Source organism: Musca domestica, unplaced genomic scaffold, assembly GCF_030504385.1.
Source record: "Musca domestica strain aabys unplaced genomic scaffold, Musca_domestica.polishedcontigs.V.1.1 5, whole genome shotgun sequence".
In the NCBI taxonomy this organism is placed as follows: Eukaryota; Metazoa; Arthropoda; class Insecta; order Diptera; family Muscidae; genus Musca; species Musca domestica.
The window spans coordinates 13486157-13508976 of NW_026712346.1; the positions used below are offsets into that span (position 1 = coordinate 13486157).

The following is a 22820-nucleotide window of genomic DNA, read 5'->3' on the forward strand; positions in this document are numbered from 1 at the left end:
CTAAGGTTAACCTTTAGACTATTTATAGAACACCAGTCATTAAAACGGTCAAGATCTTCTTGCATAAAAAATATATTAGAAAAAGGCCGTATTTCAGAAAATATTTTGAAACCATCCGCATAAAGAAACAGAAACATCATTTATGTACAGAATAAAAAGTAATGGTCCCAAAATACTACACTGTGGGACACCCGATATCTGAACATAAGGAAATGATTCAAATTTATCAATGCGGACAATACACACTCTATTGTCTAGGTAAGAAGAAAACCATTCAAGAAATGAAGACTGTGTGCCCAGGAAAAAAAGTTTTACTAATAACAGTTTGTGAGGTATAGCATTTTCAGATTAAGTGAAACCTTTTGCAATTCAAATGAAACTTTTCGATTTTTAGAAGGAAAAATAACAAAACATTTTTATTTTTAGTAGGCTTAAAATTAAATCAACTAATTATAACTAATATATAGTTAAAGAGGAATTTTTATTGATTATAAATATCTACATTTATTTATATTATTTCTTAAATTTTCAATTATTGTAATAACAAATGGTTCTTTATTGATTTGATATAAAATGCTTCCATATTATTAAATTCCAAATGCTTAACGCTAAAAAGAGAAATTTAAACAAATTTTGGCCTTTATAGGTATGGCCAGGACTGAAATGTGAAATTAAGCTTTACCACAATTTTTTATAGTTATAGTATACTATTAATCTTACCTAATAAAGGATTCCCGCTTCGCAGCTTTATTGATTATGGAGATAGAGCAGTCGTGATTTCAATAGACAGATAAGTGGAAATCATTAAATCAACTATGATCATGATTGTATATACTTTATGGGGTCTACGACGAAAATTTAGAGGTGTTACAAACCGAATGACAAATTTAATATATCCTCCTTTCCATGGAGGAGATTATAAAAAGGTACCTAATTCGGGTCCTTTGAAAAAAAAATGCCTTGAAAAACTTTTTCAATCTATCTGCATCTACACTTGTGTTTTATGGAAGCTTTAAAAAAATTATAAAAACATAGATATTAATAATCAATAAAAATTCCTCTTTAACTATATATTAGTTATAATTAGTTGATTTAATTTTAAACCTACTAAAAATAAAAATGTTTTGTTATTTTTCCTTCTAAAAATCGAAAAGTTTCATTTGATTTGCAAAAAGTTTCATTTCGGTTGCAAAAGGTTTCATTTCGGTTGCAAAAGGTTTCATTCCCGCTGCAAAAGGTTTCATTTCCACTGCAAAAGGTTTCAATTCCACTGCAAAAGGTTTCATTTCCGCTGCAAAAAGTTTCATTTGAATTGCAAAAGGTTTCATTTAATCTGAAAATGCTATATTTTGTCAAAAGCTTTTGAAAAGTCTGTGTATACTGCATCAATTTGCAAACCCTCTTCCATGCCAGACAAACAATAGTCCGTGAAAATTGATAGATTTGATATTGTAGACTTGTTTTTTCGAAAACCATGTTGCTGAGGAATAATAAGTTACTTAGTAGCAAAATATAAAATATCATATGTGTATAGCATGCTCGGGATTAAGAGATTATTGTTCCAACTTAATTCTCTTAAAACAAAAAGCAGGAATTGCTTCTGTAAGGATTCGATTTCATCGGAATGGAGAGTATATTGAGGGTCCCCCACAGAGGAACCATATTTTAATATTGGTCTAACAAGAGACGAATATAATTGTTTAGTTACATATGGATCAGGAAATTCTTTGGTCCAACGTTTAATAAACCCTAAGACATGTTTTATTTAACATAGAAATAATATGGTTATTAAAATTTAATTTGGGGTCTATCAGAAGCCCTAGATCAGTGAAGGAATCTACTGTTAATAACACCTACCCATTTATACAATAATGATTTAATATTAGTCAACTCTTTGCAGAAAGTCAACATTTATTTGAGATTTATGAGTCATGAATAATTTTACATCATCAGCGTACATTTATAATTTGGAAAACTTAATTGAATTTATTAGAGTAGATTAACAAACAATAAAAATAGAACTGGAACCCAAGATGTCTTCCATGTGGAACACCAGATGGAACATCGATAGATTTAGAATGTAGTAGTCGTAGTAAACACTTGTATAAATAATTCAGTGGTTGTTCAAATAAAGTAACTGCCTAATAAAAACTTATTGTACAATTTTTGCAACATTTCAAATTAAAGAAAAACTATATGAATTAAACAAAATCTGCAATTACATTCGTAACAATATTGTAACGCCAAATGATTCATTAAGTTGTGAAAGTGGAGTTGGAACAGTCCGTGTTTCTCGCAAAAAACCGGAGAACTGTGTCTATACTATAGATGCACAAAATGCCTAGCTTTAAGGTCCCCATTCCAAACCGGTTGATTGGATCGAGATCACAGAACAAAAGATAAGCAAAGTGTTAACTAATTTTGACATTACATCTGTTTTTTTTTTTTAATTTGCAAGAACACCTTGTTATTGTGCCATCTCCAGTACCTAATGATTGTGCCAGCAACATATTTACTGAATAACACTACCATATTCGATTGAAATGGTTTTGCGTATAGTTTAGCTTTTGTCCCATTGATTTCTACTTTGTAAGAAAAAAAAAACACATTTTTTTACAATCACACATTCATTTTTGTCCTTTATTTAATAAGATAAACAATAGCTAAAAATCATAAAATACAAAAAAATGTAAATATATCGTTTCATGTCTTCGTTTAATTTTTATTATTATTTTATTTATTTATATTTTTTTTTTTTTGATGGTTGAAGGGGAATTTGTTATGATATATATAAAAAAGAAAAAAAATCCCACTTTAACTATAATAATAGAAATAATAATAAACAATCGAGTTTTTTCATATTTTGTTGATAATTTACAAAAATTAACACACGCATTTTACAAAAGTCTCCTTAACCTTTAATAACTCATTCATATTGTTACTATGTTTTTGTTTTACTTCACTGAACAGTGATAAGTGGAACTAAGTGATTATCGTAAGTTTGTTTTTTTTTACAGTAATAATAGTAATAAAAGGTACTTAAGATTAGTTTAATTATTTTATTCATTTTTATAATTTATTTACTTATTTGTGGTTAAATCATTTAAATAAACCAACTATTCTCAAAAAAATATTCTGAAGGCCACATCGAGATTTCTTACACAAACACATACACGCAATTGCACTTGCCACAAAGCATTTTCACCAAAATGTCGGTGGGTGATCGGCAAAGCTTAGAAAAAAATAAGGACCAGTTTTTGTATATCAGGACCTGTTTTTGTATTTAGAAATGAATTGAAAAAAAAAATATCATGCGTTTTTTCAATTTTTTCAAAATTTTTTAGACATGCGGAAACAGACCCTAAAAGTCATCAGTATCCAAAAGTGTATTGCAAGCCATATTTACATTTTTAAACCATAATTTATAACTATTATTAAAACTGAACAAATTTCTGAATTTGTAATTTCTTATGTACAAGAAAGCTAAAGTTTGCTTTTGTCTAAATGGAATTTGATATTAAAATGCACAATAGAAAAAAGGGACCAAATATAACATTTCCCTGATCACCGCAGGCGTTATGGCAAGTGTGTGTTGACGTGTGAGTATCATCTATATTTACTTTTGTTATTGTATTTATTCAAAAACTCCTTTCATTAGTGTTCAAGTGGTTTTGTATTCTTTACAATTTACACGAATTAGTTTAGACGTTAACTTAGCCTGCTAGAGTAGTGATTTTGTTCATTTATTTACTATATTTATTTATATATGTGGGTGTAGATATTCGCGAATAAATGTATGCATGTTCTTATGTAGACGACATTTAGGAAATTTCAGTTTCTCTTAGGTCTATAAAAACGGACATATATATGAAGATTTGTTGTAGTTATTCATATTGGTGTTATAATACATAAACATCTATGTATGAAATTGTGATTTTTGTTGCTTATTCATTAAGTCGGCATATTACAGCACTAGTTCTTCTCTGTAGTGTGTTGATGTTTTCCTCTGACAATGCGATGATTTAATTGGCAATTACCCTGACAACTTTATCGGCAACTGAATCTTCACAACTATTGTTCTGTTTTTGATTGATTTTTGTCGAACATAGCAGCTTTCATTAAATTTATTTGTTTCAAAGTTTTTTCTACCTAAATCCGAAATTAAATACAACTAATTCTATATAGTACCTGAAATTTGGCAGAATTGCAAAAGCTAACCTCAATACCGCGCTAACCTAAAAAAAACATAGTCTATGTGAAACAAAGGCCAAAATAAGAATGGAAAGTTTTCCTTTATCATTAATACTCTTATGATTTGATTGGAATTGGGGAAATCAGCAACAAAAATGCCACTAAACTGTACAAAATGAAATAAGTGCTAAAATTTTTATCGAAACAACGCAATTAAAGGCTTTTATTTATTACTTCGCTGTATTTTATGTTCTTTCTTCACGATACGATCACATTAATTGTCCATCCGGAATATAAATTACTGTATACGTATATACACCATATATAAACATATATATATATATATATATATATATATATATATATATATATATATATATATATATATATATATATATATATATATATATATATATATATATATATATGTATATATATAATAATATATATATAATATATATAATAATAATATATATATAATATATATATATATATATATATATATATATATATATATATAATAATAATATATAATAATAATATATATATATATATATATATATATATATATATATATATATATATATATTATATATATATATATATTAATTTGCATACAGGTTCCTTTGCAGATAAGGAATCAATGTAATATTGTGGATGTTTCCAAGCCTTTAAAACGTCACGATTTAACAATGAAAATAAATAGAAATAAATCTAACTATACTATAAATAGGGTAATGGGATGGAGGGAGATAGTTTGTAACAATTTATAATCACTTAAGCAATTTCGATCTAAGGCAATGCATTTAAAAATAAAAGGATGCTTGCTTTATTTGGAAAGTAAATATTTCAGTGCTCAATTATTCGGAGAGATCCAATTCGTATGTAAAAAACGTATCATTATTCGTTTAGGCCGTAATACTTGGTGAAGGATAAACAGATTTTGTTTGGCCCAGCCATATTGATTGCTATACCACAGAGCTATCAGTGACAGGAGGTGAACATCAATTTTCTGGTATACGTCTGTAGCCACCCACTGAAGAAGACTGTAGATTTGTGACCGAGTTTACACTTCCGAAGGACGATTGTGAGGCCGATGTATACATTGGAGAAAAACTGCTAGCATTGTCGAAGATTGCTTCGTCTGGATGATAGCTGGCGTTTGTTGCAAATGTTGCGTGGGGTATGGGGTTTGTATTGGTGGGTATGGTTGTGGATGTTGTTGGATCGTTTCGAATTTTATGTGTTGATCTTCCACGGGGACCTTGCATCACGCCTACATAAAGTAATGTTAAAAAAGAGAAATAATTAAAAACAATTGTACTATTTTTTTCAGACCGTAATCATTTCATTTGTTTTTGTTTGTGTCCATGTGTCATTAGAGTTTTGTGTATGTCTAGCGCAATTAAAGTTTTATGGCTTGGTAAGAGTTTTTAGTTTAGTGATGGATGTTTTTCAATGTGGAAAATAGATAGTGTAAAAGCACATACAACCTACAAAACGCTAGACAACACAGTACATGCAAAAAAATAAATAATTTAGGCTCTTTTAAATAAATGAAAATTGGTAAAAAATGATAGAATGATAATTTTTTATTTTTTTTTTTTTTGGAAAGCAAAGCAAATAGTATAGTTCGAATTATTGTAAGAAGTTATGTGTCTTTCGTTAAATTTATGCGGTCATCACAATAGTTGAGTAAACTTTTTATGAAACTATTGATTATTGAGTGGCGTCGCCAGCAGCGGACGAAAATACACGATATCAAACGTTTGCAATCGTTTCGCTCTGTATTTTCTCGAAGTACGAAACAAAACCGATTATTTTGTAGTGTTTGTGAAACAAAGCTGAAATGCACTCGGCTGAATGACGCAACATTGAAAACGAAACAGTTCAAAACAATACTTCGAATGGCAACTCTAAGAAGAGTTTAATGTCATAGCCGTTGGAGTTTTTGAAAAAGCTAACCAAGACCATAGGTTTCATACTCGAGAGATTTAAGGCACAGAATGTAAATAACGTTAACACGTTATTTAATATATAAAATTATAGTTTATAGAATTTATAAAAAAGTGAACTTCAGATATCACTATCTAAATAAATACAAGAATATTTATTTCGATAATACCATAATAGCATTTGTACGTTTTTATTTAAATTCAAATTTTCGAAGACAAACTGAATGCATGTATGACAGTAGAGTAAAAAGAACTTAAAGTAGAATCCTTCACTTCCTGCGGTCGATTAATTTCATTGAAGCCTTGACATTGTGTATTGTTAACTTGACCCTGCATTTACACATGCAAGTATTAATTGGTAAAATTGAATACACGCTTGATACAATAGTTTTCAAGGTAGGGCATAGGAATCATTTGACTAAATAGTTTCCATGAGGTAGCCTGGAACTGTGAAAACAAACACACGCCGATTTTCTATATGTACCTTTGTTTAGAATAATATTCAAAATAATTTTAAACAAGTTTATATTCTTTACAAATTAAAATTCAAATATGCAATTTTTAAGGAAAATACATTATAGCATTTTGGTTATTTTTGAGATTAGCCTTGTTGAGGCGAAGATCATATGTTTATTAGAAGAACTGAAATTTGCAGTGAAAGCTACTATGCGACGCGTTTCGCCGCTGGTTGAGTGGCTCTTTAGGCATATTTTGTCTGGATGTTAGTAATATTGAGAACTCGATATTGTGAAAACCCAATGATCGAAATTAAAACATTGTGAAGGAAGTGTGAATAATTTGAAGGGACAAGACTCTAAATTCAGGCTTGAATTTAATCAATCTGCCCTGCCTTTTAACTATTGTATTGCATTGCATTTAAAATTGTTGATCTTTCAGCCCAGCTGGCATTTTTTTGGACTTACATATGTTGGTATCATTTAGAATATATACTTAAACTGTCCTCAAGTTCCATGCATGCGTAAACGTAGACATAAGGTAGTTGAAATAGATTTCCTATGGAACTTGTGAATATTTTGACATTCAAATAACGTTTTGAAATATAAACTTTCTTGAATTTTGTAATATAAACTGAGTTTTATAATATTACAAAGATATGAATTTGTGATTATATTTGTAATGGTTTTAAGTTCGCTCTCAATTCAATACAATGTAATTTTTATGCCCTTAAAGAATAGGCATTAATAAACCATTCGAAACCAAAATTTCCAAATCTGACAATTTGGCCTTTCTTAATCTTCCACATTGTTTAGCATGGGCGAACATGCGAAAGAAAGAATTAATATGCATAAATAAGGAATGCTAAGCCACAACAAGTATTAAGGACATAACTGTGAACATATTTAAGATGGAGACATTTTGAAATTAACATTAAAAAAAAACCTTAATTGGAATTGACAAAAAGTGAATATATTCACGTGATACCTATATTTAAGTTAAGTAAACAGGTTTTAAAGGCCCACAATGAACGCAGCACACTTACAATGCTAAATATTGAGCTGAAAACATTCGTACTTCAAAATATGTTCTTCAACACACAATGCGATTAGCTTTTAACGATTCTAACTTGGATGGAACATGGGCACCACTAATGATTTGTAAAATTTTATTTAAAAAATTAAAATCTGTTGCAAAATATTGTACTAATGTAATAACAACACATACCATTGATATATTAAAAAGAAAAATAAATAAACACTACTAAATTAAATTGCAAAAAAATAAGAAGATAAAATTAATGAAAAAAAATTCTTCTCAAGAAACATATGAGTGTTTGTATGAGTGTAAGTGTGTAATCGGAAATAAACTACAGTATCAAGGACAACGAGAGTTTTGTAATTTGAAGAGTGCTTGGTTTTTATCTTTGTGTAGGCGTTGGGTGGCGTTTATGTATGTGTGATATAGTGTAGAGTAGTGAATTGAATAGAATAGAGAAAACATCAAAAAATAGCAAACCAATATTAATTAAGGCAGGCAGGCATTTTAAAGTAGGCACTCATATCATTTCTATGCGCATTTTTGTTAGATTGGTTTGGTTTCATAATCCACACACAAAAACTATGGATGTCTGTTTAGCGTATACGTTCATGTTTTTTTCTGTTTGGAGTTTTCTTGTTTAATCCGTGAATCTGTTTTCTTTTAAGTCTTTTAAAGGCAAATGCTTACAGCATTTTTATTTTTATTTGTATTTCTATTATTTTTTTTTTTTTTTTGGTAAGTTAAAAGTTCGTTTGTATGTTTTATTTCATTTGGTATTGAGTTTGTTTATATCAAGAGACTTCAGTTTTTATTTAGTTTTGGTCGATTTTGTTAAAATCTTACAGTCGATAGCGATGTTTCTTGCACTTTATATGCTTCACGACGAAAATTTTCCAGTTTTACTTTGTTCATGGGCGCACCTGTAAATAATGGACACAAAAACACATTTGTTGTTTGTACACAGAATGAAAATTGAATCGAAATCAAGAGGTTTTAAAAATGTAATAACAAGGAAAGTAAAATACACCATAATCTACAGAATTTATCATCTTCAAACCCTCCTCCTTGTCCATTGTACATATTTAATTAAACATTTTGTAATTTAAGCTATATGGTTAGTGTAAAATGTTCTCAGTTTTATGTTAGATTGCGACAACAAGCACTTTGAATTTCGCTTTTTTTTTTTTTTGAAGTCCTTGGAAATCGAAAGTAAGATAAAGATTTACCCTAATTTTAACCTAAAACATATGAAACCTATTACCCATTTATACACCATTAATTGTTATTAAATGTTTAAGACGGTTTCACACTTACAAGATTACCAAGCCTACTGTTTTTTGTTTTTTTCTCTCAAATAGGTATCTTAGTAACAAATTTAGTTTCACAGGAAAGGAATAACCTGATTACTACAGCCACTTCTAATCTATACATATTGTGATCTATTCTAAATTTGTTATGATAGAAAGTGGTTTCGAATGCAAAATATGATGTATGTATTGTTATCTTCAAGAATAATTCAAATGATTGATTGTGATATTTACAAAACTGTTAGAATAGTAACAAAACAATTAAAGCTAAGGATTTTCCTATGGACATTTTAAATGTTAGTCTTAGCAAGTTTTCCTTGATTTCTTCTATGAAGGCTTGAAAAACTCGCACAACTTTACACGCTACACATTAGTATTGGGTTTAATAAAACGACTGCGACGACAAGACAATGCAAGTAGTTGTATAAATCATGAGAAGAATGCTTTCAGTAGTGCACGTAATAAAATAGCATTTGCATTTACTTACCAATATAACTTAGCAATACTGGCAAAAATATTAAGCCATGAGCAGCACCAATTAAAACAATTCCCAAGTACATTCGGAAGTAGAACACCTGGAAGATTTGAGACTTGGCAAAAGCCAACACTAGGATGCCTCCAAATTTCGTTAGTGTAATACCAGAGAAAATGGAGCTTCCCATTTTCGTAAGGCAATCGGCTGCACGTTTCTCCCGGGTGCCTTCTGTCGATATCGAAAAGCTGTGGACTAAATGTGAGCAAAATTCCACGGAGATGCCAACTGCCATGACCAGGTTAACCAGCGAAACAGCGTTTAGGGAGATGTTCCAATAGTACATATTTCCTCCTAAATTGATGACGATCATGGTTATTGTAATAACAACTACAAGCGACGAGTGTATATCGAAACCCATCAAAAGGAAGGTCACAATGAATATGGCCAACACGGATATGCCCATGCTTTGTAGCGTGTCGGGCCACATTGTCAGATATTGTTCGTAAAATACGTAGAAAACTGAATATGGAAATACTTCTACTTGCAAGGCCTCCTCCAACGGCACCCCTTGGGACATTAGACGTCCTTGAATCATGTGCGTAATGTTAGCCGATATTTTACGAGCTGAGCGCAAAGCACCATAGTAATCAGCTGAAGTTCTCAAAATGGTATGATAAGCCATAAAATAGGAAGCATCGACGTTAGTTTGATTAGTGTCAGGCATGGTATTATAACGTACGCCGGCTGCATACACAGCGTGACCAGCTTTGGCGCAATTATCATCAGGATTGTCTTGTAAAAAGAATGGTAAATATTTACCAAAATCTTTTTCATCCGGGCGGTGCAAGCTGTTGCGATTGATTACACAGCTTTCGCAGGAATAATCTAAAAAAAGAACACGTACATTAGCAACGAATTTAAATAATAAAAACAAATAATTTTAATGGTTTTTTGTTAAACATTTAAAACCCCTCCATCTGGTAAAAAAAAAGTTGCTTACTAGACCAAACTCAAAAGTCAAGTGAAGCCGAACAATTTTCAACTTTTGAACGTTTCGCTACAATTTCGGGCGTCGGGGAGTAAGACTCAAAAAAATTAATCTATGGAGGTACTTACAATTTTAATATCTACACATAATACAACGGGTATATGGGCAATATTGTTACAGATTTGACAGCTTTATAATTCGCGCATTTGATTGAATTTTATGTAAATTTAATATTTTTTGATCAAATGGAGAATTTTTTCATTAAAAATGAATTTGAATGAAAGCTATGGCTATACTAATGTAAAACATTTGGGTAAAGATGGGTTGAGCCAAACGAGTTTCTTAATGTTTTTTTTCGGTTTCTTTTCTCTATTTTAAAAATTTCCAAACTTTATTCTTTAAATGACGTTGATATTTTGAAGTAACATTTTTGATTGCTTATGTAATCTATACAGATTCACAGTTTTTTTGCTTCCAATTGCCTGACATTCGATTTTAAGTGTACCCCGGAATAACTTAGTTTTTTTATATTTCGTATCAAAAAACTGATCACGAGCATCGCGGAAAATAATACTTTGAAAATAGGAACAAATTGTTTGCGTTTTATTAGGCCATTTTCAATTCAATAAAGAAACTGTTGAGCCTCCGTATGGTGTATATTTCCGATAAATAAAATGATTTTGATGAATTCAGAGAATATTGTTAGCCTCAAATACCAATAAAGATTTCCATTATCAAGTTAATGTTATGAACTTGGGGTTGTTACCGACATTGTTTTTGAATCTGATCAGGGTGAAAATAGTATAGAAAGGTACGTAAGGAAAATCTAATACGAAATGTTGATATTTAAAATTACACAAGATTTTTCAGCATTCCGCAATTGTTATTAGATTGGAATATTTTCATTGAATACGTCATGAAAAATGAAGAAATATTTTCAGAACACATTTACATAAATATCAAGAGTACTATGTAATGTACTATAATGTCCACTATGGGGTGTACAGTAGATATTATTTTATTAAACACATATTTCAACACTTTCCCTTGTTTAATTAATTGATATTTAAACGGTTACATAGGCATTGCAATCGAGGCTTCGGTAGGGGTTTGGTCATTAGATCTGCAAGTGATTTTCAGATGAAACTTAACATGTTGACATTATACCTTCTGTGACCTTTTCATAGGCGAATTTCCGCAGTATTGTCAATTCTTATCATTGGAGTACAATAATAATTGTTTACATCCTTGGGAAGTCTTTTGAGCCATATGAATTCTTTTGTGGCTTAACTTGCAGCCATAATTTGTGCTTCAGTTGTTGAAGTTAACACAATTGGTGTCCTTTGACTCATCCAAGATATAGCTCCACCCATGGTACAATAAGGAGGTAGAACAGCTTCGTAAAACTAAAGAAAAACAGCCCTGAGGCTATGTCCGCTTCCTGTCAAATTTGCATGCCACAAGTTGTTTTCATTTATTCAATATTTATCCTCATTTTTAAAATCTGTATTAAATAATTGAATAATTACTATGATTTGACACAAAAGCTTCTTTTCATTTTGCCGACTCTTCCAATCGAAATGTTATTTTTTTGTGACACAACTTCTTCTCCATTTATTTTAAAAGTCGGTCTGCGATTCTGCACAAAGAACTTTGGCTCAAACCAACCAAAAAGTCGTTCCCGATACAGTGCTGGAAGCTGCCGCTAAGCACAAGTGATAGTGTAGAGTAGGTAGTACAGCTATTGACATATGGTCAGTAAAGTGCAGTTCTGACAAAATATATTTAAAAGCTTCCTTTTGAAACACGAAAGCATTGTTTAAACCTTCAATGTGAAGAAAAACTATAACAGCGGTTGTGGTTTATTAAAAGAGTGTACTTACATATTTTCTTGCAAAGATAAAGAATTGCTTTTATCACGGATTTGTTTTCCTAAGATGTTTACATTGAAATCATCTTCTGAATCCGACGATGACATAAAAAAACACAATTCCTCATCCATTTTTGCAAAATTTCACTTTTTCACCAAATAAATAACATGTTTTGTTTATTCTTAAAGATGGTAAATTTGACATTGCCAAATGTAACAAAATCGATAAATTCAATACTAAATTACGATCTAATGCAATAATACCAACAATTAATTCAAGTCATAATTCATGTCGATACGATTCGGATGCCGTAATTAGGCCCCTGGTTTTACGCTTCCACTTTGCTACTTCATTGACAAACTAGTTAAGTTCTATCGCGGAGTAACTTCAAAGATTTGGCGGAAAAAATGGATATGGTGTCACGATTTATCTCTAGGTAAAACAGAACGTTAAACATCCATCAACTTACCTAACCTGTAAATCCGTTTATAAAACGATGGATTTTTAAACATCATAGATATTTTATATCTTAATTAATAAAAGAGTCAAGTAATTGACTGGCTGACTTAATGATTTATCGCCGCCCAAACGAAACGGCTGAAGCTAGAATCTTGAAATATTGAATGGTACTAAATATGATACCCGTTGAAATTTGGAAATAAGATTACTGTCGGAGTGTAGGATTGAGATATGGAGGTAGTTTTGGAAATTTGTACTAATGTGCACGAAAGGTACTGAATGGTACTAAATTTGTTATTGCGTGAATAGATACCGCTTGAAATCTAAAATTTGGCATTACTATTACTGTTTAGGGTTGAATTTTGGAAGTGGTTTTGGTAGTACATACTAAAAAGTCCTCAATTTGGTTTTTGGGTAAGGGATTGAGTTGGAAGTCTAGTATGAACTTTTGTGCGTTTTGGTTGATACTTGGCGGAGGAGTTGGATGTACGTGCTAAATAGTGCGAAAAGTACAAAATAGTACTAACTTTAGTATTTGGAGAAGGAATAGGGCTAGAAATATGAAATTTGGATTGATAGTTTTTGATCTTATGTAGGATAGACAAACTAGAGTTTTTTAAATTCGAACAATACGTATACCATAAATACTAAAATGAAACTTAGTATGAGAATCAATTCGTGGAAATATGGTTGACATGAGTATATGGTTTTGGAAAGTTTAAGAACTGTACTAAATGGTGCCGAATTTTGTAAACGTTGTTGGGAAATATATAGAGTAGGAAAAGAGGTATGAAATTCGGTAAAAAGATCACTGCGAAATATATGCAATTAAGTAATATTTTATAAATGAAGCAGAATACAAAGCTAAAAAAATATGCACCCATTTTTGAAATTTATTAGACAGAAAAGTACCATTTTGTGTATACGTATGAATTTAACATATGCAAAGCAACTATTTTCGATGTGTATTGAAATTAGAGACTCAATTTATATCTTGAAATGGTGGTCTTTTATTTAATAATTTTCACGTCCCAGATCCACTTAATATACATTCATATTTCCGCATACAAAGTAGCGGACATTTCCTAGCCTAATATATAAATTTCATCCTCATAATATAATGTATATTAATCAACTTACCTTGATGTGGACAAAAATCACCAGTTTCAGGATGGTATTTACAACATGATGATGCTTGACTCCAATCGAAGTAGTCATCAATCCAACTTGATGCAGGCCTAGCAATATACGTCACGTTCGAACGTTTACTCGACAAATAAATCTGCGTTATAACGCTGTCATCGTTGCAGAACTGACCCGAGCATACTAAATTCTGGTCAAAAGTGGTTGAAAAGTTAAGTCCAGATTTTAACACAAAATAAACTGGAGGTCCAATGCTCAGGTACTTGTTTAACGATTGGAAATAATGTAGCACAAAACTATCTTCAGGCATGGAAAGCTCTTGATTCAATCCAATTTCAATGCGTGGTGCTATGGCTATACTGGAACAAAGCCAACCGAAGAATACGATCATGACGATAACACGAACAGTTTTCTTCATCAGGAATGGAACGTACACACTCTTAAAGAACTTGTAGAGTAGGCCTTCAGTTATGGGAGCAGCATCAGTCTTCTTGCCACGTATAAAACAGCAAACATCTAAACGATTCTCCGCTTGACGTTTGGTATCCAAAGTCAATAGACTTACGAAACAAGTAATTTGCAGAAGAAAGTCAAAGAAAAGAGCCATTCCCGCGTACATTGCGAATGCCTTTACGGCCGGCATATCAGAAAGTCCTCCCAAAAAGAAGCAGCAACTTTCGCTGACCGAAGTCAGGAGCATGGAAGGTCCCACACGACCAAGTATTCGGCCAATATGCTCTTCGTGAGTCTCATCGGGTTTGCGACCGTCACGTTGATAGGTTTGCACCAAAATAAAAATATTGTCAACACCAACAGCCAACACCAAGAATGGTATTACTTCCACAATGATCAACGTGGCCGGAACACCAATATAACCAAAGATACCGACCGAGGACACGACGGAGGCCAACACAATTATGACGCCACCAACACCTAATGTTATCTTGCTGTCAATAAATGCACGTCCTATCTCCTGTACGTGTCCCAATGAGATGGCTATATAAGCGAACATTATTAAGTATGACACCAAAATGGTTAGGACATCCGATTGCGATCCGCGATTCAGTTCATCCTCTATAGACCTCTCAGAAGTAAAGGCTATGTCCATGTGTTTGCTCATGCGATTTTTTGTATAATTAAGCATATAATTCACATAACGTTCTTCCCATTCTAATGTGGGTCCCAGTTTTTCTTTATCATGATGATTTCTAACCAAGAAGGTCAATATCAATGCATTCGCTCGTTCGTATTTGGTTTCAGGACCAAGTTGTTCCCCAGTCTTAAGGAATCCTCCGAGAGCAATGGCTGGATCTACAATGCCGCCGTAAGGCGCCAAGCATAAATATGGATTACTTATGCACTGGTACAGTTCGTCCAAGTAGGTGACCTGTATAAAAGAAAACCATTAGTTAATTTAGTATTTCAAAAATAAAAAAAATCGATTACCATGAAACCATTATCTTCATCTTCGTCATCTAAGCGTTCTAAATCGTCTTTGAAATAACCCCAAATCGATTGGACCACACAATTGGATGTTTCTACTGGAACCGACTCACCAGTCACTAAAGGAGCATAACATATATCCTTCAGCATTGTGGCATTTTCTATGTCCTTGCCCAAATTTTTGATATCCTCTTGTAAATTGTAGACATCTATTAAGAATTGTTTATCAAAGACTGGGCCGAATTGAAGGGGTCCATTTGAGGTGTTGTGCACAATATCTGGCAAATCCACGGCCTTGATAATAATCTGTTCCAACCTATAGAAGGGTTGGAAATTTGAGTCGAAGAATTCTCGTTCAACGCGAGATCGGGACTGAGGTGATGCCCACAATTCCACGGGATCTGTTGTGACATGTAGAAACTTTATGCCACTACCTAGGGCAGCGACAACCACCAAACCTCCCAGCAAAGTTAGCCATGGATATGTGGCAAACAATTTGCCCCAAGCCGTGAAGAATTCCTCAAGGCATTTTTCAGTTTTAGCACCCAAGTGTTCAAAGTAGCCAGAATCGGATTCGATTACGACATCAATGCCATCATGATGAGGCCCATCAACTTCATTGCCATCAGCTGTGTAAAGAAATAAGAATACAACATAAAATTACAATATTGGCAATGCCATTCATTATCTTCTAGGGATGTACTCAAGACTTCAAACAACAACAACTAACAACAATTTTGATGAAAGCAATACATTTATTGAAAGGCATCATTCTTTCTGGCGGAGGAAGAAGTCAACATATTATAAAATATGTTTAAGGTTTAGAAAACCTGCTGATCAAAGACAATCACTTCACATGAAAAACGGACAATATCACAGTTTCATTTATACAGACATGAGGATAGGCAACAGGTATACAAAGCGATTGTTAGAAAAGAAAGCCTTTAGCATCAGAGTAAAATATAAGAAAAAAATAAAAATAACACTTATTTCAAGATATACTGTACTTTTTTGGCGAAACGCATGACCAATGAAAAATATACATTGCATTTTTTATAAAATCAGATTGCAGAACTAAACATACATCTTAAGTGTACGTGTTACTAATAGAGGTGAGCATTTATTGATATTCTTTAAATTGTCCTTCATATTTCGAATGCAAGCATGGTGAAAATTGAATTTTAGTTTTTTTTTAAATCACTAATCAAAATAGTTTATAGAATCGTCCCCGATTCTTCTATTTTACCTACAGAAACCTCAGCAAATAAAGAAATGTTATCATACTCTAACATAGTACCATTAATACCTTCCTATTTACAGAATGCAAGTCTTTTTGTTTGATGTAGAGAACGCGGTAATGGAAATAGAACCATTCCATTTTGTGTTTTGGTTTTTATATAAATACAAATAAACTTGTCAGAAAAGCGCTAATCAAATACGAACAAGTTCAAAAGGAAACGATAAAAATTGCTTTTTAAATCAGGACTACAAGATATTGTATGTTAGACCCAAAGAAGTGTTCCACGTAAGTTTATCCATGGTATTAGAAGTTTAAAGAATGAAAAATAAACATTCTGCAAATTCTACTTTAAATTGAAAAATTATTTAATACAAAGCATTAGGTCTAAAACAAAACAAGTAACATTTATGAAAACAAGATATATATGTAAATATCTGATTTTTTTTGTTTTTATCTATAGAAACCTGAAAAAATAGAAATATATTTTACTCCAAAGATGTGTTTTACATTAGTTGGCCCATTATTAACTAAGCGTCAACATGATTAGTAAATAAAAGTAAACATTCTAAAAACTATAAGACTTTATAAAAAATCCCTTTTTATTGTTTAGCCAAAGTACAAAGTATAAAAAATACAAGTATAAAAAACTACATTTGTTAATAGGAAATTTCTCTCAGAAAATGTACTTAAAAACAAACAAAATTAAGTAAGAATATATAGAATATATATATATATATTCTTACTTAATTTTGTTTGTTTTTTCATTTTCTGAGAGAAATATATATATATATATATATATATATATATATATATATATATATATATATTAAATATATATATTTTTTTTTTTTTGAAAGCTACCGTTGTGCCAACAACATTGTAACATGGACATAAAAGTAACAACAATAGACAGGCAAAGCAGACGAGGTTCTACAGAGTTTAGATGTGTGTATGTTGTACATATAGTTTGGTGTGTGTGCATGTGATCCAAAATGAGAAACCACTCGGTCGAAATGATATTCCAAAATGAGATGATGTTGATATAGGAATTTGTTTGCAAATAGTTTTCATATAAAAAAAAAATACATAGAATTTCGAATATTCACATAAAGAATCAAATTATGCTAAGATGTGCCACCGAATACAATAAACAAAGTGTGTGTTTTTATGTGTTAGTTTCTGTTCAAAATATCAAACCAAAGACGTACTGGATATTTTCGATTGCAGGGGTGAATCCTCCTCTGGAGCTAAATCATTGTTGACCGTGTGACCACCAGTGTAACGCCTGCCAAAGGACGTACTATAACGGTTATCCACCAAACCTTCACCTATCAAAACTGAATTGAAGATTTTGCCAATCATAATACAACAACAACAACATCATCATCATAAACAGTCATTTTTACAATTTAAACAGCAATAAAAAGAAAAAAACAACATTAAAACAAAAATGTTAATAGATTTATCTGCGGCTGTTTGGAATTACATTAAATGAGGCGAACGTTGTTTTGTGCTAATAAAACCTGTCTTTATAATAATTACCAAAAATCTTCAGCTTAGGCCCATGAAGAAGTATGTGGTGAAACGTTAAAACATGTGTATCGTAAATGTAATGAAATATTTACGACAATGAATATCTAATCGAATCTTATTTGAAAAATTGAGATTTATATAAAACCTAAAGTGCATGTAAACAAATTTATTACGGAACATCTCCAATGTTTAAAATTTTTGGCGATTCGAGTCCAACTTATATATTATCTGCAACGTCAGCAATAGTCATTAATTCAATTATTATTGTAACTGATATTTGTTTCAGACTGCTCGGCTAAGTAAAAATATACAAATGATTCTGTATTAAATCTTTTTAGCATTAATAACACGAATTTTTAACATAATTTTACCAAGTTATTTTAAAAAAGTTTGTAGGAATGTAATTTGAATTATTATTTAATAATAGATTGTGTTTGAAGAAAAAAATATTTTTTATTTACTTTTTAAAAAAATTGATTTTTTTCATCCTCTACAAAGTAATTATAACAAAAACAGGAATTGTAACTACTGGAACTTTTTATCAGGTTTTATAACTTTTTGGATAGTCTGACAATGTAACTGGTAACCAGTACAGTTTACTTTGGCAATTCATTTTATTTATCCAAATGATAAAATCAATCCTAGCATGCATTAAGGATGCTGTGGCTTATTTATAAGAAATTGTGTTGTTGATATAAGTTTCTAATTGCTATTCATGCAGCGATTGCATTTTGCAATTTTGTTTAATAAGAACTAAAAAATCAATATATAAGGTAGGTCTTGAACGCTGTTTTATAACATCCAGTATGCAAGAAATTAAGAATCTGTGCTAACATTGAGAAATACCAAAAACAATTTATTGGTAGGGACCTGGAAACTAGGTTCATTTTTGGTGCAAAATTATGGCCGAAGTAAAAATAATTTTATATTGAGAATAAATAAATGGGCGAAGAATAGAATGAAGATATATTTTCATGACATACCGTCCGTATTTTTGGAGGGGAACAAACACACTCCCATTAGGAACAACAAACTTCCCACAACGAATACAGCTATCATTATCACGGTAAAAGCATCAACTCCACCAATCATGAATGGCTGAGGTGCTGGTGGTTCTGGTGGTGGTATAGGACAGGATGCTTCGCAATCGGTACAGGAACATGCCGGAGTCTTATCCTAAAAAAAACAACCAGATACGAAAACGTAAACTTTTAGTACCACTTCAATGTATATGAATAAAGCACATACGTTTAATGGACTACTGCAAGGAACTGTTGGTGGATCCAATGGACGGTAGCCGTCAATCACTGACGAACTGTTTTGATGCTGGACATATGTAATTTGAAAAGGTACATATATATTGTTGACGTCACCCATATATGTGAACCATTTAGTAGCACTGCAACGTGAAGCTGTGTGATCGCCACAAACAATGTCCATGGCAAGTTGGCCCGTTGATGGCACAGATACCTATAAACAATTACGTTAAAAATATTGATCAGTCGAATAATATTTAAGAGAAGAAAGATAATTAATTTTATGTTAGTGTTTTATCATTATAAAAAGCTCGCACCATTTAAGCGGAAGGTACACATATTATAAGTCAAGAATTTTATTTGCATTATAAGAATGACGTCATCATGTAAATATCCATATAACAGATTTTCTAATAATTTAATGTTTAGTGAAATAACGGAATTTGAACTTTATTTAAAAACAAGGCGAATAACATAAACTAATAATAATAGAAGCTAACATAAAAATTACAAACGTATGAACTTTGGCAACCAATGAGTAGGAACGACTATGTGTGAATATGTATGTAATTTTGCTTTTATTTAAGATTATAAGTTTACAACTTTAACCTCAGAGTTATTTCGTAGAAGCACTTTTTTGGAATGAGAGTTAAAACAGTAATCACGGCGGTGCTTTGAACTCAAAACCTGGCTAAAAACAAACACTATTTTCTTGTACTGTTATGCCAATGATATTTCTTCACTAACATTTTTTTTGTTTCTTATGCAAATTTCCAGACACTTTTTAATATTTAATTCAAACTATTTTTATATATCTTACCTGAGAACAAGATTTGTATGTGCTATTTGTGTAATTGGCCGTTATATGTAAATCGATGTTGTTGACGTATGGTTTACCTATTGAGGATGTGACAGAAACGGAAAAGAAAACGATTAAATAATCAAATTTCGAAATCAATTCTTGACCAAGCAATATCCTCTTCAACAGACATGAAAATAAACTTACCGTCTGCGTTATTTTTTGTTTCAACGACATGTATAAATTCCGACTGCTTAGGCGAACATGTAAATTCGCATAAATGCTTAACCAAATTTGCCATACATGATGGACAACGATCCAGAAAATTTGCAGCTAATTTTATATTCTTATTCAAAATCTCCACCTAAAAGCGGATAAACATATTTGCAATTCATATTATCTGAGCGACATGGGTAGTTGTGTAAATAATACCTGTTTATTATCACAACAGAAATCGGATGCGCCATTGTCTAGCAGGTGGGAGCATCTTTCTTTCAAGAGATTGCGACCCTCGTCAGAAATGGGTTTAGCCGTGCCGTTGTATGCACAATACTTGCTATGGTCAAATGCATCAACATCGCAGACTCCATACCAGACACAATTCTGAAAAAAGAAAATGCGAAACAGCCGATAAAGAAATTATTAGTGTGTGGTTAATATTTGATATATATGAGGGATCAATAATTAACAATTTCTAAGTGTAAATAGGTGAACAAAATGTTCAGATTTATCTGATTTTTTGTATTTAAAATCATTATGCTAGAATAGAAAAGCCCGAAAAGAGTTCGAGTTGTGACATATTTGATAATGATCATGTTTTAAAATATATTGCATATGTGTCAAAACATGAAGGGTATCAAATACGCGTCACAACTTGACTTCCTTTTGAGGTTTCCTTTACTAGCATAACGGTTTAAGGATGCGCAGCTACACGGTAGTCGGCAACTGGAAACTACATTTAGAAGGAAATTGAAAATTTTCAAAAAAAAAATGCCGTCGAAAATACCTCTCAAACGATAAATAATTTTTTGTCATAATAAGTAATTTTTTGTCATAGGCGTAGTATCGATTCCGAATTTCAAACACAAAATTTGAAACAATTCCGTCAAATGCAAAAGAATTCCGATTAATAATGTCCCTGCGAAGACGTGGACTCGCATAGACAAATTTCCTTCATAGGTTACAGTACCCATTTCGAGGAGTTACAAACGGAATGCCAAAGTTAATATATCCTCCCCAGTATGGTGGAAGGTATAAAAAGGAGTGGTTTATAGAGAGAGAGAAAGGTCGCGCGGTTAGCAGGGCGATCTGTTTAGCCAGATAATGGTTTTGGCAAACATGTACCGTTTGCGTTATTTTTTGTTTCAACGACATGTATAAATTCCGACTGCTTAGGCGAAAGAACGTTAGAATTCATATCTCCCACCTGTCAAATAGTACATGTCTCTTGTTGCATATAATAGGACATTCTTTATCTTCAAATAGTCTACAATAGTTAGGAACACTGTTATCCCATCTTGAGGTCCGATATGTGATACTACAGTGGAAAGTCATTATGATAAGAGATAGAAGGGATCTTGTTCTTCTTCTCGAGAAAAACGAACAGATGGCCTTTGATACCCTACAACAGGTCTTTAAGTTTCATCTTTTGCCAGCTTCTTCGATAAGAGATTTTTTATTATTTGTGGTTAAAACGTCTCATCAATGGGTATATCAATCGACACGGAACATCCTCGAGTTATGTCCTGAAACCCAACATAGCTTAATACATCAAGTATTTCAATGAGGCTTTCTAGCATAATACCATCGCCCTAATATGGAATTGTAGCATATGTACTTTAACTTTAAAACACAGATGTGTATATAATCACACCAAAATTGTTGTTGAGCTGGTTGGTCAAGTGAAATGAACCACAAACAAATGCTAATCGTCCATACAAAAACAATAATGAATTTGCATGCATACTGGTGAAGGTAATGATTGTAATTTAGTTCTAATCTCGAAAGCTCGTACGATTTAGTCATACTTTAATTTCCTCCACTGGATTGGATGATCCATGCCAATAATAATGATATGTGCGTTTTAAAGCGTTAATTACAACAACACCCTGTCACACAAAGGTGGATTTACAATAACTGCCGTTCAATAGCCCGACTTGAAATCACGTCCATAGTACACGGTATTAAAAACGATGATAAGGTAAATGTTCACAATAAAATCGACATAAAATTCAGCATGTGCACATATGTACTGATTCACATGCGTACCTAAGTGACCTTAAATCGCCAAAATAACCATATTGTCATGACAGTTTTGCAAAAGCAATATTTACTTTTTTAGTGAATGGTTTCCTCAATGAGAGATTTTTTCTTTGAAACGAAGCAAATACTAACATTTCTTGGGGCCAAGTTCAATAGGTCGGTCATATGACCTGAGCAAATTTCTGTTGTACTTTAACACATAGTTCAAAGTTCTCGAAGTTTAGTAGAATCGAACGCTTAATGGCAATGCTTGCGGAATGGTAATCATATTTGTTTCTTATTTAGCAATAAAACAGAAATAAAAAACTTAATTCATATTTCTTAATATAACTATGATAATTTAAATCTGTATCATATTAAGAAAGACAATTGAAAACTCTCTAATTTAGGGATACATAAAT

At 31.7% G+C, this 22820-nt stretch overlaps 1 protein-coding gene across 6 annotated transcripts in view; it reads right to left on the reverse strand.

The window, feature by feature from the left end:
* Nucleotides 1-4996: 4996 nt before the first annotated feature.
* LOC101891528 (NPC intracellular cholesterol transporter 1) overlaps nt 4997-22820 on the reverse strand; it is a 32505-nt gene continuing 14681 nt past the window's right edge. Inside the window, exons 2-12 of one of the 6 annotated variants that reach the window (XM_005183394.4) lie at nt 20590-20760; nt 20365-20521; nt 20179-20255; nt 19351-19572; nt 19086-19278; nt 17778-17906; nt 15333-15958; nt 13884-15273; nt 9438-10310; nt 8487-8563; nt 5411-5467 (exon numbers count right to left, since the gene is read on the reverse strand). In XM_005183394.4, the coding sequence (XP_005183451.1) occupies nt 5462-5467; nt 8487-8563; nt 9438-10310; nt 13884-15273; nt 15333-15958; nt 17778-17906; nt 19086-19278; nt 19351-19572; nt 20179-20255; nt 20365-20521; nt 20590-20760 (3921 nt within the window). In that variant the 3' untranslated portion in view covers nt 5411-5461. Of the gene's footprint in view, nt 5468-8310; nt 8564-9437; nt 10311-13883; nt 15274-15332; nt 15959-17777; nt 17907-19085; nt 19279-19350; nt 19573-20178; nt 20256-20364; nt 20522-20589; nt 20761-22820 lie in introns of those variants that run through there. The other 5 variants (XM_020036705.2, XM_005183392.4, XM_020036707.2 and 2 more) reach the window with 5 other exon arrangements.